Raw genomic sequence first — 18930 nt, forward strand, 5'->3', positions numbered from 1 at the left:
GCAAATGGTCCAGATCTTAGTGTCACCTTTTCCAAAACCTTTTCCTTGCTTCCTTCCTCTTCCTTGTGTGCACCTTTTCCAAATTTTCCTCCTTCCGTGTGTGCACCTTTTCCACTCCAATTCCGCCTTCCTTGATCCTTTCCTTGCACGAAAACACCTCTCACTTGTCCGCGCGCGTACTTTTGTAGTTCTTGTTAGTGAAAATTGTTCGGATTTTGTCGAAAAACGTGTAACTTCTTGTTTTGTGTTTTAGTCCGAACCAAACGCGGTGACTTGCTGTTCGTGAATGTTTTATTGCATGTGTGTCTATGTACAAAGTCAGGTGTGTGTTGTGTGTCGTGTGTGTTTTGTGTCTGTCACATTGTGTATAACAGTTTTTTGCGGTGCGTTTAGTGGGTAAGTTTTATGATTTTTGTTTACAGATATTTTGTGTTTTGTACAGGTAAGTGTTAATTGGTGTTCTTAATGTCTAAGATAAGTACTAACACAAAATTTTAACTAACAACATTTAATTTCAGCACAAAAACATTTATCGTCTTCAACATCCCGGCCGCCAATGAAATGTTGTTCAGGTGAACGTTGGTGGTGATCATCGGGCAGGATTGTGCAGACGTGAGCGGGAGCATCTTCGTTGCCAGAGACCGACGGATGCTGGTGTCCTGGTGCGAGCTGGAACGAAAAGAAATGAGCGCAGGAATCTGCGGGAACGGATGCGAGTACTTAACTCTAGTTAAGTCTCAGCCACGGGGTCTGGTTTGTCTCCCAGACCCACGTGACGAGGCTTTTCGTCGAATTAGAGATGCTCCTCGAACAGCTGGGGGTTGATCGGCAGTCCTGGCTGGTGTTTGGTGCGTGTCATCCTTCGGGAGGTGTGGTGCAACGCTAGAAGGATGAACGGCTTAATATCTGATTGAGAAGGAACAAAAGGGTACTTGCCTTGGGCCAAGTCCCAGCCGCGGGGTCCGAGGACCCACACGGCGAGGCTTTGTTCCTCTTTACAGTTGAACCAGGAACTGCTCGATTCCCCCGAGCGCGGGCCAGGAGGTCCCCCTCGACTGGCGACTCTAACTAGAGTAAGCACCGGCGTCCGAACCGGCTGCTCTGTTCCCCGAGCTAGGGCCAGGAGACCTCTCGACCGGCGATTGTTGTTGCGTTGCTATGCTGGCTGGATCAATCTCCACCGGAAGCAGGCAGAGTTTGTTGATGGCGCGTTGAGTCGTCCCGGTGCTCGTCTTGATCGTGGCCACCCGTACAAGGCCATCTGCACCCGGGTGTACGTCGAGAACACGTCCCAGGAGCCATTTTTGCGGTGGGTATCGCTCGTCCATCAGCGCGACAACAGAACCGACTGCGAGATTGTCCAGTTCCGTGTTCCAGCGATAGCGATTCTGAAGAGTCGCCAGATACTCTTTGTGCCAGCGCGACCAGAAGTGTTGTGCTAGTTGTTGTACTCTTCTCCAGCGTGACAGGCGGTTTTCAGGGATAGCTTGTTGATCTGGGTCGGGAATCGCGTTGAGCGGTCGTCCGACCAGGAAGTGCCCTGGTGTAAGGGCCATTTCGTCAGACGGGCTTGCAGGCAACGGAACGATTGGACGTGAGTTCAGCTGACCTTCAATTTGGATCAACACAGTCTGCATCTCGGACTCGAGGAGGTGGGCATCGCCGACAACTCTTCGCAGCAGATGCTTGACGGACTTGACACAGGCTTCCCAGATACCACCGAAGGTTGGCGAACGAGGTGGGATAAAGTGAAAGTGGATTCCGTTGTCCGCACAGTCTCGTGCAACTGCATCTTGGTGTCGTTGTGTCAAAAACAGCTTCCGCAGATCCTCCAGCTCCTTGTGCGCCCCGACGAAGTTGGTCCCGTTGTCGCAGTAAATGTTTGCGGGAAGTCCTCTCCGTCCACAGAATCGGCGCAAACAGGCGATGAAGGCATCTGTTGTGAGGTCCGTGACAAGATCCAGATGGACCGCTTTTGTTGCCAAACAAACGTACACCACGATGTACGCCTTGATGATCGGGTTCCGATGGTTTCGTAGTGAGGAACAGATGTAGATCGGACCAGCTAGATCCACTCCGACGTTCTCGAAAGGGTGTGCCTGGTTGACCCGAACGCTTGGAAGGTTGCCCATCAGCTGCTCCAGCGTACTTGGTTTCGCTCGGGCGCATGTCATGCACCGGTGGACGATGCTTCGCACTAGGTTCCGGCCGCCAAGAGGCCAGAATCGCTGTCGGAGGGTGGACAACAGCAGCCCAGGACCAGCGTGAAGTGTTCGTAGGTGTTCTCTTCTGGCGATCATCTCGGTCAAGCGGTGTTTGGCTGGTAGAACGATCGGATGCTTGACATCGACCGGGGCCCTCGCATTGTGAAGCCGGCCGCCAACCCGAATAATGCCATTGACGAGCTGCGGATGAAGGAAACGCAGCTTCGACTTCCGGTGAGCTCTTCCCGTTGTGCTGAGTAAGCGGAAGTCTTCTTCAAAATACTGCTGCTGAACTCGACGGATGAGGTCCAGCTGTGTGCGATCGAGTTCTTCGAGGGTGAGTGGACCAACCAGCTTGAGTTGACCGTTCTTGTGACGCAGGCAGTTCTCGCAGAACCGCCGAAGCAGAGCTCCGATTCTGATCAAGTGACGCAGATTTGAGTACCGGTTGATGATATCCTGCTGGTCTTCAACAGCCGGTAGAGAGACGACTCGCCGTCTTTCTTCGTCCACATTCGCGTTGGGAACGTAGATTTGCGGCCAGGGATGCTGGTCGATTCCAAGCCACTGCGGTCCGTGCCACCACAGTGCGCTTTCCATCAGTTCGTCAAGGTCCATTCCTCGCGAAACCAAGTCCGCAGGGTTGTCTCCAGACGGAACGTGATTCCAGGTGGCGAGAGCAGTGCGTTCTTGGATTTCAGCGACCCTGTTGGCTACAAAGGTTCCCCACATCACCGGTGATCCAGAGATCCAGTTCAGGACGATGGTTGAGTCTGTCCAGAGGTAGACAGGTGCGTCGATTGCGTAACTTTCCAGAACTTGGCACAGCAGCTTTGCAAGCAGGCGGGCGCCGCAGAGTTCTAGACGTGGGATCGTTTTGATGTTGATGGGGGCAACTTTGGACTTGGCGGTAAGAAGACGAACGGTGCACTTCTTGTCCTCGGAGATGGAACGGAGGTAAATGCAGGCGCCGAACGCGTTCTCCGACGCGTCGCAGAACCCGTGTAGTTCTAGGCGCTTGGAGCCGGGACGGATGACGTGGCGAGGAATGCGAAGCCGATCGAAACCGGTCAACCTTTGCTTGAACTCCATCCAATCTCGCACGACCGCTTCAGGGACGGGCGCGTCCCAGTCGATCTGCATCCTCCAGAGTGCTTGCAACTTGATTTTCGCCTTCGTGATTGTCGGACACACAAATCCGAGAGGGTCGAACATGCTGCTGACTTGCGACGCTATCACTCGCTTCGTGAGAACGGGTGACTCCTTCCAGTGTGGTGGTTTGAAGAGCAAGAAGTCGGTGTTGGGTTCCCATCGAAGGCCGAGGGTGGTTACCGACGCCTCATGGTCCAGATCTCGGATTGCGCTTTTCTCGTGGAGTTCCGGCGGGATCGCAGCGAGCACAGCTTGGCTGTTCGAGGACCATTGTCGGAGGGGAAGTCCTGCGGAAGCGAGCATCTCAACGAGCTGCTTGCAGGATGCGGTGAGAGCGCTTTCGTCATCGGAACCACTGAGGAGATTGTCGACGTAGAAGTCACGGCGTAAAGCTTGGGCGGCAAGAGGGAACTGGTGTTCTTCATCGTCAGCGAGCTGCTGAAGTACCCTGGTAGACAGGAACGGTGCGCTGTTTGTGCCGTAGGTGACCGTCAACAGCTGGAGTTCCTTGAGCGGCAAAGCAGGATCGTCGCGCCACAGGATGCGTTGGAGGGGTTGATCCGACGGGTGGACCAAGATTTGCCGGAACATCTTCTCGATGTCCGCGCAAACGACAAACTGGTGGAATCTGAAGCGCATCACAATCTTGACCAGGGTGTCCTGGATGGTGGGACCAGGAAGTAAGACATCGTTTAGCGAGAGACCCGACTTCGAGCGGCACGATGCGTCGAAAACAGTGCGAAGTTTCGTGGTGGTACTGTCTGGTTTCATGACAGCGTGGTGCGGAAGGAAATACTGCGGCTGAGCGTCGACCTCTTCTGGTGCGACCTCCCGCATGTGGCCGAGCTGCAGGTACTCAGCGATGAATCGGTGATACTGCGCCTTCTTCTCCGGGTCTCGTTCGAGAGATTGCTCCAGAGAGTAGAAGCGACGAGTTGCGTTGAACCGGTTGTCTTTCAAAAGCGGCACCATTTCTTCGCGCTTGGGAAGCTTCACTACGTAGCGGCCGTCGGGATCCCTGGTTGTGTGCTGGAGGAAGTGATCCTCACAGTAGCGTTCCGACGGTGACCAGCCTTTGTTGTCTTGAACCTCCTCGAGCTCCCAGAAACGGCTGACCAGTTCCTCGATCGTGCACGGGTTGCTGAACTGACAGTCTCGTGGATTTACGTGGTCGTGACCTTCGCGCAGACAATCTCCAGAAATGACCCAGCCGAACTTGGTGTTCTGTAGAAGTGGCAGGTTTTCTCCGAGTTTGACTCGTCCGTTGCGGAGAATTCGGAAGAAATGCGACGCGCCCAGGATCATGTCGATTGACCCAGGAACAGCAAAATTTGGATCAGCCAGCTCGACGTGCTGCGGGATCGCCCATTGTCCAACATCCACCGTTGACTGTGGTAGCTTCACGGTGATCGTCGGCAGAACCAGCATTGAGCTGTTCAGCGCGAAGGAGGAGACTCGAGAATGGACAGCGACCGTGGTCTTGTGCTTCACAGAAGCAGACGAGTTCCCGATTCCGCAGATGGAGATCGCGTCCGGGAGGCGGACACGTGGCAGTTGCAGCTTTTGGCAAAGGGCTTCTGTGATGAAGTTGCGTTGCGACGCACAATCCAGCAGACAACGAGCGACTTGGGTGCGACCTCTGCAATCTCGAATGTTCACGAGCGCGGTGGGTAGAAAGACGGTTTCCAGAACAGCAGCTCTATCGTGAGAGACTAGAGCGTACTGTGGCGTTCCAGAAGTGCTCTGAACACTCGCAGAAGTTGAGGGGTTTGTTTGCTGGGCAGAAGCTTGCGAGGTGGATTGCGGTGGAGGGGGAATGGTCTGGGAATGAGACGCAGCACTGGAAGCATTTGTGTGGAGGAGTGTATGGTGCTTCTTGGAACAGGTTCGACAGGTTGAACCAGGACAGTCGCGAGCGAGGTGCGCGGTGCTACGAAGGCAGTTCATGCAAAGGCGTTTTTGTCTCACCAGTTCAAATCGTTGGCTTACGTTGAGCTGGTGGAATCCTGGGCAGTGGTACAGGTGATGTTCTTGTCCGCACTTGACGCACGGCTTGCTCGTCTTTCCGCTGCTGGATGCTGCTGTAGTTGAACTGCTTTCAGGTTTCGCTGCTGCAGTTGCTGTGTAGGCCACCGTCTTCGATGGTTTGGGCTTGGAGCGAGACAGCGAAGGTGGGTGTGGCGACGTAGCTGGAGCGGCTGTCAGGACACGAGCGTAGTTCTGCAGGTAGTTGATCATCGTGACGTACGACGGCGTGACCGTCTTCTCATCGGAATTCTCAGCAGGCTTGACGATTCCTCCCAGTACGGATGCAACGTTCTCGGAGTCGAGCTTTGTGCAGTAGCTCTCCCACTCCCGAAGTGTGCGCTGGTCGAGGCGGATGGACAACTGGTAAACCAACAGAGAGCTCCACTTGTCGGCTGGTTCACCCAAAGATTTGAGAACCGAAAGCTGCTGCTCGAATCGATCGATGAGCAGCAACAGCTCGTCCGCCGATTCCCGTGACATTGCAGGCGTGTCGAAGAGGGTTTCGATGTGGCACTTGATGAGTTGACGATTGTTTTCGTAGCGCAGATAGAGTTTGCGCATCGCATCCTTGTAGCCCTGCTCACTAATCTCTACGTTGTTCAGGTACAGCTTGGCTTCGCCTTCCATGAGCCCCTTCAGGTACCGCACCTTGTCTACTCCACTGATATCGTCACGGGAGCCGATCGCCGACTTGAATGCGTCGCGAAACTCGCACCAATGTTTGAGTTCGCCGTTGAACTTTGGAAGAATCAACTCAGGAAGCTTCGTCCTCAGCGTTTGGGAAGAAGAAGAAGCCGAAGATGCAGGCAAACTGGGCGCAGCTCCAGAGGGCGTCGACTTATTCAAGCAAAAGGCCAGCATCGTGTAGTAGCGAGCGTCAAACGCCAGCCTATCCTCCTTGAGCTTGTCCACTTCTGCATCGGTTGACAGCATCTCCAGCTTGGCAGAGAAACCGTAGAACCTGTCGTACATCGCCTCCAGTTGTTTCGCCCACGCACCCACCTGATCTGCTAGCTTAGGATTCGTTGTGTAGTCCTCCTTGTACTTCTCTAGCAGCCCCAGCGAGTCGCTGACCATTGCCAGCTTCTTTTTCAGCTCATCGGCCATTTTTCACTTTTTGCACTTTCACGTCACTTTCGGTTCCGGTACAGCCAGTGAATTGTTTCCGGCTCACAGTTTTCCACAGCGTAAAGTTCCAACCACAATTTTTTTTCAAATTTTGTCCACCAATTTCTTCTTTTGAGCCCACCGTGCCTCGATTCTCACAAGTGCAACTTGTAAACAAAGCACAAGTGAGATGGCAAGAACTTGCGGAAACCGCAAAGTGTTTTTGAATGCACTAACACTCGTACACGATGGACTTTTTGGTGGTGGAAGTGTTCTTGCACTGCGTAGTGTTCGTGCACACTTGTGGTCGAACGCCGGAAACAACTCCACTTTTAGAACAAAATGGTCACGGCGACCATTTGCCCACGACACTTTTGATCTGGAATCTAATTTTCCACACCGGCACTTCGGATTCTTTGGAATCCGGTCTTCGAAGGACCAAATTAATGTTCAGCAAATGGTCCAGATCTTAGTGTCACCTTTTCCAAAACCTTTTCCTTGCTTCCTTCCTCTTCCTTGTGTGCACCTTTTCCAAATTTTCCTCCTTCCGTGTGTGCACCTTTTCCACTCCAATTCCGCCTTCCTTGATCCTTTCCTTGCACGAAAACACCTCTCACTTGTCCGCGCGCGTACTTTTGTAGTTCTTGTTAGTGAAAATTGTTCGGATTTTGTCGAAAAACGTGTAACTTCTTGTTTTGTGTTTTAGTCCGAACCAAACGCGGTGACTTGCTGTTCGTGAATGTTTTATTGCATGTGTGTCTATGTACAAAGTCAGGTGTGTGTTGTGTGTCGTGTGTGTTTTGTGTCTGTCACATTGTGTATAACAGTTTTTTGCGGTGCGTTTAGTGGGTAAGTTTTATGATTTTTGTTTACAGATATTTTGTGTTTTGTACAGGTAAGTGTTAATTGGTGTTCTTAATGTCTAAGATAAGTACTAACACAAAATTTTAACTAACAACATTTAATTTCAGCACAAAAACATTTATCGTCTTCAACACCGGGAATTCCCGGGATCCCGGGAAATTTTTGAGTCAGTAATAAAATCGATGTTTTTATTATATGAGTAATTCTCGCTGAAAGTGGACCACTATTTACACAAGGTGCTCAAAAATCAAAAGCAATGTACTTTTCCAATAGCCCCCACCAAGTTATGAATGAAACCATGTTTGGTTGGTTAAATTTGTCCTCACCTCGGCGCCACGAAGCTAAAACATTTTTTTAAATTGGTATTTTTGTGACTTAGACGCGTCCACAAAATTGCTCATAACTTTGCAAAACTTCAACGAACCCTTGATGTTTAGGGGTGTTTTGGAAAGGAAATGAGCAGAGCTTTCGAATGCACTTTTCAGAAAAATACCGTTCCATACATTTTTTTGCCACAAAACACCAATGTATTTTTAAAAGTCATTTTTGAAGGCCGGCGCCCCGCTTTATCGAAAAACTGACAAATCCATTCGAAAGCTGAGACGATTTCACATAAAGGACCAATAAATCTAAGGTGTATGTTCCTCCTATCTTTTTTAATCTAATTTTGATTCTGCGAGCGTAGCGCTCCGTTCGCATTTCGGGCACCCAAAATGTTGCAATTTGCTTGCCCCATTTTAAGGTTTTGTCAAAAAATATAGGTGCGCACTTTTTAAATGATAGTTTATTGTCCAAGGATCAAAATGCACTTTCGATAATTGACCAATATTTATGTTTTTGGGTTCTTCTAGGCAATTTAATGTCGAAAATTTGTTTTTTTTTACTTTTTTTTTTTTGTAAAATGCTCACTTACAATTGGGTGGACTTTTTTTCAGTAGAAATAATGAATGTAGCATGTAGGAAATTTCACCACGGAAATTTTTCTTTAAAAGAAAACGTAATTTTGATACTCCAGTGCCAAGATATTTTAGTTTAAGTGAGAAAAAAAGTGCCAATTTTACAAATTTCTCAGAATTAACAAGCACGGCCTATTATTTACATGCGGCATATGTTTTGGAGGTCAGAGTATGGTTTCTTATAGTTATTTTGGTCGCTGAATTCGGATCTGGAATCAAAATTTAGATAAGCAGTGAACAGTGATATTTTAGCCACGCTCAAATATTATTTGCATGTATTCCCCATAGCCTCTTAGGGATCGGCAGCCGAAGCCGCTAACCACCGCGCCACGAGGACTCTCAAAACAATCAGAAGTTGAAAAAAACAATCTCCATAAAATAATCCGTAATTAAAATATCAATTAAAGGTGAGCGAAAGATGAAATATGACCGAATTCACCAGCGATTAAAATTACAGAATATTACCGCAAATAACTTTTGGGCGTGGCTCCAAATTTAACTGTTAATCTGAAATTTGATTCCAGATCCGAATTGAGCGACCAAAATAAATATAAGAAACCATACTCTGGCCTCCAAAACATATGCCGCATGTAAATAATAAACCGTGCTTGTTAATTCTGAGAAATTTGTAAAATTGGCACTTTTTTTTCTCACTTAAACTAAAATATCTTGGCACTGGAGTATCGAAATTACGTTTTCTTTTAGAGAAAAATTTCCGTGGTGAAATTTCCTACATGCTGCATTCATTATTTCTACTGAAAACAAGTCCAAAGTAAAAAAAAACAAATTTTCGACATCAAATTGCCTAGAAGAACCCAAAAACATAAATATTGGTCAATTATCGAAAGTGCATTTTGATCCTTGGACAATAAACTATCATTTAAAAAGTGAGCACCTATATTTTTTGACAAAACCTTAAATTGGGGCAAGCAAATTGCAACATTTTGGGTGCCCGAAATGCGAACGGAGCGCTGCGCTCGCAGAATCAAAATTAGATTAAAAAAGATAGGAGGAACATACACCTTAGATTTATTGGTCCTTTATGTGAAATCGTCTCAGCGTTCGAATGGATTTGTCATTTTTTCGATAAAGCGGGGCGCCGGCCTTCAAAAATGACTTTTAAAAATACATTGGTGTTTTGTGGCAAAAAAATGTATGGAACGGTATTTTTCTGAAAAGTGCATTCGAAAGCTCTGCTCATTTCCTTTCCAAAACACCCCTAAACATCAAGGGTTCGTTGAAGTTTTGCAAAGTTATTAGCAATTTTGTAGGCGCGCCTAAGTCAAAAAATTACCAATTTAAAAAAATGTTTTAGCTTCGTGGCGCCGAGGTGAGGAGAAGTTCAACCAACCAAACATGGTTTCTTTCATAACTTGGTGGGGGCTATTGGAAAAGTACATTGCATTTGATTTTTGAGCACCTTGTGTAAATAGTGGTCCACTTTCAGCGAGAATTACTCATATTTGTTATTTTTTAAGCTTAAAATCATAGAATTAGCATAATAATATTAATTGGTGATCCACACTTCAATCTAAACAAGGACGACAGTTTTTAAATAGCCTAAAAGAAATCAAAAATTGTTTTTTTTATTCTTTGAGGTGTGCTTAAAAAAATGTCTTTTATATGTCTAAAAAACAAAAAAAGACAACAAATAAAATGATACCAGTAAATGTAAAATTTTAGATAACTTTTGATTTAATTGTTTTTTTTATAAAATATATTTTACAAATTATCTTTAAGTTACTACCGACAACCGGGGGAAAATCGGGACTACAGTCTGAATAGGTACAGGAGATTTTAGAGCAATACATTTGGAAGTCAGTGTACTAATTGTTTTGATCTGTTCATGTTTTAACCGAAGTCATCCAAAACATTATGCATTTTTTTTGCTTAGACAGCTGTCTTTATTCGTTTTATTTGTCCTTATTTGCCCCAGATGCCGGTGTTTGATTAAAAATAATTTAATTTTAGATTTTTTTTAATTTAAAATCGAAAATATACGTAAATATATCCAGTCTTTAAAAAAATAAAAGATAAAAAATTTTAAGCGCTAGGCATTTTGCGGACCTGTTAATTAAAATTTTATTATTTTTTCTTATAAAGCCAAATTAATGCTGATATTTGCCAAATAAAAAATTTAATTCATTTTGTCGATTACTAAGCATTCAACTGTTCATCTATTTTAATGCTTCTTATCGATTACTTAGTATTCAACGTCGTCGATTCAACTATGCTACTATTTCCACAACCAAATCTGAATTTCCAGACCAAAATATTTTTTTTTCAAATTTCGGGAATTCCCGGGATAAATTAAAGAAAATCCCGGGATTCGGGAAATCCCGGTTTTGGAAAAATCCCGGGATTTTTGTCCCGGGAATTCCCGGGATGGACGCACTAATTTTTAAAGATTTTTTGATGTAGCCGGCGTACTCAAAATTTACGTACAGTGTTGCCAGATATGAAAATTTTGCGCTTTTGAGTTTTAAAATGCATTTTTAACCCTTTGGACGAGCACTTACGGGAAAACTGACAATTGCATTCGATTGCTGAGAGTTTTTTACATTAAATTCAATCAAAACCTCAGGGTAAAATGAATATTTCTTGAGATATCACATTTTTAAGTTGGAAAGCTTTGTATTGCACAGCAAATGTTTTACTTCACCATCAATTTTCAACAGTACATTGCGTGAGAGCATGGTAGGCCTTGAAATTTGAATATTCTTTTTTCAATTTCTTAACCGAAGCAAGTGAATGTCCCAAAATTGAATTTATGTATGTATGTATTGTATGTATGTATGTATTTGTGTATGTATGTATTGTATGTATGCATTTGAACCTTCGTCTTGGCAGGACTTGGCGTGGTTCACGGATATAAAAAAATGACAAAATGTTTAATTTCGAGCGCATCAACCGGAATTTTCTAGTTTTATGGCCCCAGAAGCTAACCTGAAAATATGAGCTTATTTGGTTAGGGTTGGTGGGTCCATTTTTTACCTGAAGGATTTTTGGAGTTTTTTCTGCAAAATTTAAAAACATGCTCAAAAAATTAACAATTCGGGATCAATTCCTAGCGCTTTGCGATGTTCTACAAAGTTGTACCCCGGATCAAAATCTTTGAGAATTTTGACAATAAGAAAATTTGATAGCGTTTTGGGAAACTTTGTCGAAAAGGATGTTAAAAGTGAAAATTCCCCATAGTAAATTAATTAAAGTTCCATTCTAACTTCAGGTCAAAACTGGACCCACTAAACATTAACCAAATGGGCTCATATTATCAGGCTAGCTTCTGGGGCCATAAAACTAGAACATTCCGTTAGTGCGTCCATCCCGGGAATTCCCGGGACAAAAATCCCGGGATTTTTTCTAAACCGGGAATTCCCGAATCCCGGGATTTTCTATAATTTGTCCCGGGAATTCCCGAAATTGAAAAAAAAATCATGTTTTGGTCTGGAAATTCAGATTTGGTTGTGAAAATAGTAGAACAATAAAATGAATTAAAATTTGTATTCAGCAAATCTCAGCATTAAATTGGCTTTTTAGGAAAAAATATTATAATTTTAATTAACAGGTCCGCAAAATGCCTAGTGCTTTAATTTTTTTTCTCTATTATTTTATTTTTTTTAAAGACTGGATATATTTACCTATATTTTCGATTTTAAATTTGAAAAAAAAAACAATCTCATATCAAATTATTTATAATCAAACACCGGCATCTAGGGCAAATACGTACAAACGTAACGAATAAATACAGCTATTAAAGCAAAAAATAATGGCATGCCGTTTTGGATGACTTCGGTTAAAACAGGAACAGAACAAAACAATTTGTACTTCCAAATGTATTGCTCTAAAATCTCCTGTACCTATTTAGACTGTAATTCTGATTTTCCCTCGGTTGGCGGTAGTAACTTGAAGATAATTTGTAAAATATGTTTGATATAAAACAAAGAATTCAAAACTTATATAAAATTTTACATTGACTTATTTATTGTCGTTTTTTGTTTTTTAGACGTATCAAATAATTTTTTTAAGCTGTTTAAGTCATGTCATATAAAAATATATATAAAAGAAAAAAAAAATATAAAAGAATTTCAAAGTTTTTTTTTTTGAATAGGTCCTATAAACATATGGAAGACAAAAGCTTATTGGACCTTTTCAAAAAAAAACTCAAGAATTATGTAATTTGATTCGCAAATAAAAAAATAATTAATCATACTGGAATTTAAAATAGTAGTTGATATAGAATCCTAAACACCACAAAGACAAAAACAAAATTCTTTTATGCTATTTTGAAACTGTCGTCTTTGTTTAGATTGAAGTGAGGATTATCACCATTTGATATTATTAAGCTAATTCAATGATTTGAAGCTTGAAAACATAACAAATATAATGAATTATAGATTTTATTACTGATTCAAAAATTTCCCGGGATCCCGGGAATTCCCGGGATTCCAAAAATATTTTTCCCGTTTCCCGGGAAATTCAAAACCCGGGAAAATTGGACGCCCTAATTCCGGTTGATGCGCTCGAAATTAAACATTTTGTCATTTTCTTATATCCGTGAACCACGCCAAGTCCTGCCAAAACGAAGGTTCAAATGCATACATACAATACATACATACACAAATACATACATACATACCATACATACATACATAAATTCAATTTTGGGACATTCACTTGCTTCGGTTAAGAAATTGAAAAAAGAATATTCAAATTTCAAGGCCTACCATGCTCTCACGCAATGTACTGTTGAAAATTGATGGTGAAGTAAAACATTTGCTGTGCAATACAGAGCTTTCCAACTTAAAAATGTGATATCTCAAGAAATATTCATTTTACCCTGAGGTTTTGATTGAATTTAATGTAAAAAACTCTCAGCAATCGAATGCAATTGTCAGTTTTCCCGTAAGTGCTCGTCCAAAGGGTTTAAAATGCATTTTAAAACTCAAAAGCGCAAAATTTTCATATCTGGCAACACTGTACGTAAATTTTGAGTACGCCGGCTACATCAAAAAATCTTTAAAAATGCATACCCAAAAGTTCACTTTTTGTAAACATTTCTCTTAGCAAAATGCATTTTAAAAATGAGGTTTTTCAAAAATCTCAGAAAAAGAGGGGGGTGCCACGGGCGCGGGGGTGGACCAAATGTCACCAAACTTGGGATTCTTTGTTTTTGGGGCAAAAACAACCCCTATACCAAATATGAGCAGATTTGGTGAAGGTCGATGTTGGACGCGTGGTCACTTGGGAAGGCTTTATTCTTAATGAAACTAAAAATCACAGCGATGTTATTTCCATGGCAGGATTATCAATGCCCTCCATTGCATTCTGTTTCGTTATTTCAGCTGTTTTCCTCCTGTTGGATTTTTTAACCAAAAAGTATAACGTACTAGAAAATTTAAAAGAAGTTATTTTAATAAATATTTCGTTAGTATCTTCTTATGGAAGTAATATTCTTACATGTAGAAACCCAACGACACTAGGAGAAATGCCTCACTCAGCAGAAACACTGACCCGAGGAAAAAGTCTTGCGTTTTCAGGTACACTGTGCTGTACAAGGTGGGATAAATTACCACCTGCATTGAGTCGACAATCCCAATGATGGCGAGCATTTTGCCTGTGAACAAAACGAAGAAATTAGTTAAAATTACAAAAAGTACCACGCGTCTCCCTCGAATAAATGCTCAAGTCAATGTTTTCATGGAGACGCATGGTACTTATTGAATGGTGCTCCCTAAATTACCAATTTCATGCTGCTCCACCAGTTTGGAAACTATACTTCGAATGGCCACCGTTTTACTACCCTCAAACACATCAATCGATGTGGCCACATAGTACAGGTGAGGTTTTACTGCGCTGACAGCGTATGCCTGCAAATCAACGAGGTTTTTTGAATGTTTAAAATAAGTTTATTAAAACTCACCATAATTGGCTTCCCAACCAGCGTGAAGCACACCGAGAACACACAGATGAGAAAATCGGACACTCCGAACCGTTTGCTCAGCACTCCCATGGCCAGCAGTGTTCCCAGCAGCGTCGTTGCCAGATCGTACGAGATCCACGTGCCAAGGTTGGTGATCCAGTTGAAGCGGAGATAGGCCAGGATCGCCGCCGATTCCGCGTCCCCCAGCGATCCATAGTTGATGAAATACACCACGACGGTCAGTATCACGATGAGTCGCAGGTTGAAGTTGCGCTTTCTCGTCAACACTTGAATGCAATCGATGACCAGGGTGAAATCGAACAGTTTGCGCCAAGATTCGTTCAGTGTGCCTCCATTTTGATTCGAGCGTGACTCTTTCTCTTGAACTGCAGAGTTGTCCGAAATTTCAGTGGGTTCCTTCAGGATAAAAAATCCGTACATGAGTCCAATTGAATCCGTCACGATGCATAGCAAGCAAAGCTCTAAAAATAATTTAAAAAATTACTCAATGAAAACCAAATCCCCAATCAAATTCAACTCACTCACAAATCCCAACGATTTGAACAGGAAACCGCTGAAAAAGTTGGCCCCAATCGGGATGGTGGCGATGACGACGGCAGCGCAAGCGAACCGGAAGGTACGATTCTTTTCCGAGGTGCAAACTGTGAGGTAGCTGTACATGCCGGTGACCACGAGGGGGGTGCCTCCGCTGAGCGAGGTGAGAAGATTTGGCAGAATTCCCGTTACTTCCAACGATATCTCGCGCATGAAGGTGGCGCAAAGGATGAGAACTGTGGAACAAAGATTGAATTTAAAATCTTGAACAAAATTGAAAAATTTGTGTAAAATTGTCTGATAAGGGTGAGGTCAAATCACAAATTCTATGCTCAAGGTGGAATGAAAACAACTATAAAACGGAAAAAGGGATTTCTGAAGACAAATCTACGTGTTATTAAGATGAGTTCTTGATCAACCTCCACGGTTTTCTAATCACGAAACATCGCAGCTTAAATTAGCAAAAAATAGAGACGTTTTTTGCATTGGATTGATTTGATTAAGTTTTGACGGGAAAGCTTTGGAAATTGTAACATGATTTTGGCATTGTAAGTAAAGTTTTTTCTAAGTTTAATAAATTGTATAATGTTTTGTCTCATGAACAAAGTTCATTGAAGCAGTTATGTTATTTTATTTGACATTAGAATCATCATAATTTTCCACAGCAACAAAAAAAAATCGAAAAAGCTGTATCCTCAGAAGCAATTTCTGATCGATCTGGTGTCTTTGACAAAGTTTCAGACTATTAAAAAATATACCCTTGAAAATTAGTCATTTTTTTTATTATCTTTCTAATGCAATGCAGCAAAACAATTCTATCAAAAATAAAATGAAGGCAATTGCTCCTAAACGAATGATATAGTTCAAAAACTATTTGAATATAGATTTTAGACAATTTTTATTTGATGCAATAAATAACGATTTATTTTCAAAGCCTGGAAACATGAAAAAACAGAACAAATTACTGAATTTAAAAACATACTACATATAAGGCCAATGCAAATTTTATTTAAAGTTTTATTCCCCCCTTCAAAATTTCCCCAAAAAATCAAGGAACAATCTATTGTAAATTGTAATTGTAATCATAATGAAATAAAATGTTTTCAAGCTTTTACCAAATTTCGAATTTTGGAACCTTAAATCGGAAAATGAGTAAAAACTAGAGAGCCTGTATGGAGAGGCAAAATGTTACTCTCTAGGTTCCAATCTTTAAAATAACTATAAAATATTTTTTAGAAAAAAAATTATTTATAATAATTGTAATCGTAAGCAAAACTTACACAAAATTTATAATGCTTGAAATCTCGTTTTTCGATCAAATAAATTATAAACCGATTCCAACCATAGCTTTGCAAACTCTTGTCGCTCGATTCGAACCCTGTTTTGACAGCTCGATTGGAACCCAGAGATTAACAATTCGCCTCTCCATACAGGCTCTCTAGTAAAAAACGTTACTTAATCCACGAGAAGGTGATTGCTGCCTTCCTCCTGAATGCTTTGGCTAACGCTTACTTAGTAAAGACACTATACATCTGAGTGCTGCCATCTATGATAAATTTAATTATTCATTTGAAAGCACTGCAGTGTTTGTGTGCGTGCACGGCGTGCACTGAGCGGAAAGTTCCGACAGCTATCCACCGGAGCTTTCAAATTATGTAAATAATGACCCTTTTTAGTATCAACCAAAACAGTTTTTCTAACATAACTTTTGAAGTACTGCACCAAACCGGATGAAATTTAAAAAAGACTTAAAGGACCTGCAGGCGAATCTAAAAACATAGATCCGGACAAAATCGGTCGGGCCAGTTCCGAGAAAAGTGAGTGAGAAAAAAAATTCTACGTCCATCCACACGCACAGACATTTGCTCAGAATTTGATTCTGAGCCGATATGTATACGTAAAGGTATATCTGGAAGGCTTATTTAAAAAGTTCAATTTTTGAGTGATTTTATAGCCTTGCCTCAGTGAGGTGAGGAAGGCAAAAAATATGAAAAACAACTATTCTCATGAATTCTTTTATATAACGCCAATTTTTGACAGGCAGATCACGTATTACTTTTCGATTCTCGTATTTTTGATGATGAAAAGTAGGCCGATTCTTCTACCAAGAATGCCAGGAAAAACAAATCGTTTTACAAGCGAGTTGAATGGTTTTTTGTCAATATTTTTTCAAGCCTATGTTAAATAAAAAAAAATCGGGGACATATTGCGCAATTCCTACTAACTTGGACTTTGCACTGAATTATTACTATCGATCGCACTATTGCGACTTGTCAAACTGGCTTGGAAAATTTTAATTTTCTCAAATGAAATGATCAAAGCGAGCCGATGTTGCTCACCTGTCAATCGCAATTTTAAAGTGCGAATGTCCAGTTTGGTGGAAACTGCGACTGGAAATGTAAATAAACAACTGCTGGTTGCCTAATTTTTGGAAATTTTGTTGTCAAAAGTGCGAGAGAAAAGTGCGGGCCAAATCCAAGTTACAGTGCAAGGATCAATAAACTTTGAAAAATGATTTAACTGTAATAATGAATAAAGTATTTTGTGGTTAGCTTTTGTATGAAATAAGTCTTAAAATTCGGAATTTAGTTTTTTGCTTCTAAAAATATTTAAAAATTATCACAGATTACTTAAAACATAGACAGTCAAGTCATCAAATATTTCTCTTAGACCTGAAACGACAAACATTTTTCAATTTCAGTACATCTTTAAATTTTTAAAGTAATTTTGGATTATTAATGGGAATTTGAGAAGAACGGTGTAAATTAGATTTTTTTTTTGCTATACAAACCACAGAAATTGGCAATATCCGCCGCAATCGGAATCAATATGCATGGCTTTCGTAGCCCTACTCGATCACTCCAGCTGCCCGCAAAAAGCAGCACCACCGCTTGAACCAGCCCAGCTGAAAGTATGTTGAATTTTTATTGCTAACATTCTGCAAAAGGCGACATTTTCGAGTGACTCACTGATGATACTGCGGTACGAGTTGAGAAACGCCACCTCGTTGATAGACTTTTCTTTCGCCGAACAAACCGTTTTACTGAAATGCTGGTCTGAATCGGTAGTAAAGTTCGCGATCGCGGACAACATTTGCGCTGAAGACGAGTTGGTCATTTCTTCGGTGGCTACATCATCACACAAATTGTTGTCTTCTAGTTGTGGGAAGAACTCACAAACTGCGAGATCTACGTCCAGCTTCGTTGCACATGCCTATCGTAATTAGAACAAAGCGTTGATCATCACTCTACTAACCTAATTAAACTCACCTTGCTTTACGACGTACTTTCTCATACTCGAATACTTTGAGTCCGGTAGACGAAACGACTCCAAAAATATAAAACACTATAACCGGTTCGATTGTTACGTAAGACCTTAACTTCCTAAACCACCCCAAATCCTGGAGCTCGTGGTCCTGTTCCGTCATAGCAGTAAACACTAATTTCCCACAAAACCCCTAACGTCTCACTTAGCCGAAAAGCAATCACACCCAAAAGGTGTTGACTCGTCGAGTTCAAGTACCCGCGAAGAAGTGGTTTCGATTACCACTCTGTGCGGTTCGGTTAGTGGCTCAACACTGCTCTGGGTTGACCTGATGGTGGTGGAACTTCGTCATGACGAAGACTTGATCAAAACAAACTCCAATTCAGCAGCGCGTTGTCTTCTCCAACATAGCATCATCACTAAAACCTGTTTCGCTAATTTTATTTGGTGGTTGGTTGATGTTGGTGATGAGGATTGGAGATGAGCTACTAGTGTAGCGATTAGCGTGGTTCTTGGTGTTTTTACTAATTAAAATTTGCGCTAATCGAAGTGAAGTCACTGGTCTGGTCACTGAAAGTTGCTTTTGATAATTTAATACTGTAAAAATTTGACCTCTAAAATGTTCTTAAAATATTGAAATTCATGATTTTCTGCCGATTTTTGAAAAAAAACTATTTTTTGTTAAAAAATCGTGATTTAAAAAAAAACTAAACATATCTAGATTGTAACTATATCAATGAAGCTGATGTTAATGAAAACGAACTATTTCGCAATATTTGTTCATCCATACAAAATCACACAAAATCCCAAATTTTTATTTTAAAAAAAATAATGAAAAAAAAATTAAAATCCATGGTATACCATTAATGATTTTGCA

At 42.0% G+C, this 18930-nt stretch overlaps 2 protein-coding genes across 2 annotated transcripts; both read right to left on the minus strand.

Moving 5' to 3' along the window:
• Positions 1 to 6561, minus strand: LOC120423043 (uncharacterized). The gene has a single exon (XM_039586710.2). It carries the CDS (start codon positions 6489 to 6491, stop codon positions 1065 to 1067), a length of 5427 nt encoding a protein of 1808 aa, XP_039442644.1. The 5' UTR covers positions 6492 to 6561; the 3' UTR covers positions 1 to 1064.
• A 7027-nt stretch (positions 6562 to 13588) lies between these two features.
• Positions 13589 to 18495, minus strand: LOC120422568 (thymic stromal cotransporter homolog). The gene is made up of 8 exons (XM_039586056.2): positions 18076 to 18495; positions 17759 to 18002; positions 17581 to 17694; positions 14777 to 15025; positions 14235 to 14716; positions 14055 to 14181; positions 13772 to 13928; positions 13589 to 13700 (listed from the first exon to the last, which is right to left on the minus strand). Exons 1-8 carry the CDS (start codon positions 18214 to 18216, stop codon positions 13589 to 13591), a joined length of 1626 nt encoding a protein of 541 aa, XP_039441990.1. The 5' UTR covers positions 18217 to 18495.
• Between the last annotated feature and the right edge of the window lie 435 nt (positions 18496 to 18930).

Source organism: Culex pipiens, chromosome 2 (assembly GCF_016801865.2).
Source record: "Culex pipiens pallens isolate TS chromosome 2, TS_CPP_V2, whole genome shotgun sequence".
In the NCBI taxonomy this organism is placed as follows: Eukaryota; Metazoa; Arthropoda; class Insecta; order Diptera; family Culicidae; genus Culex; species Culex pipiens.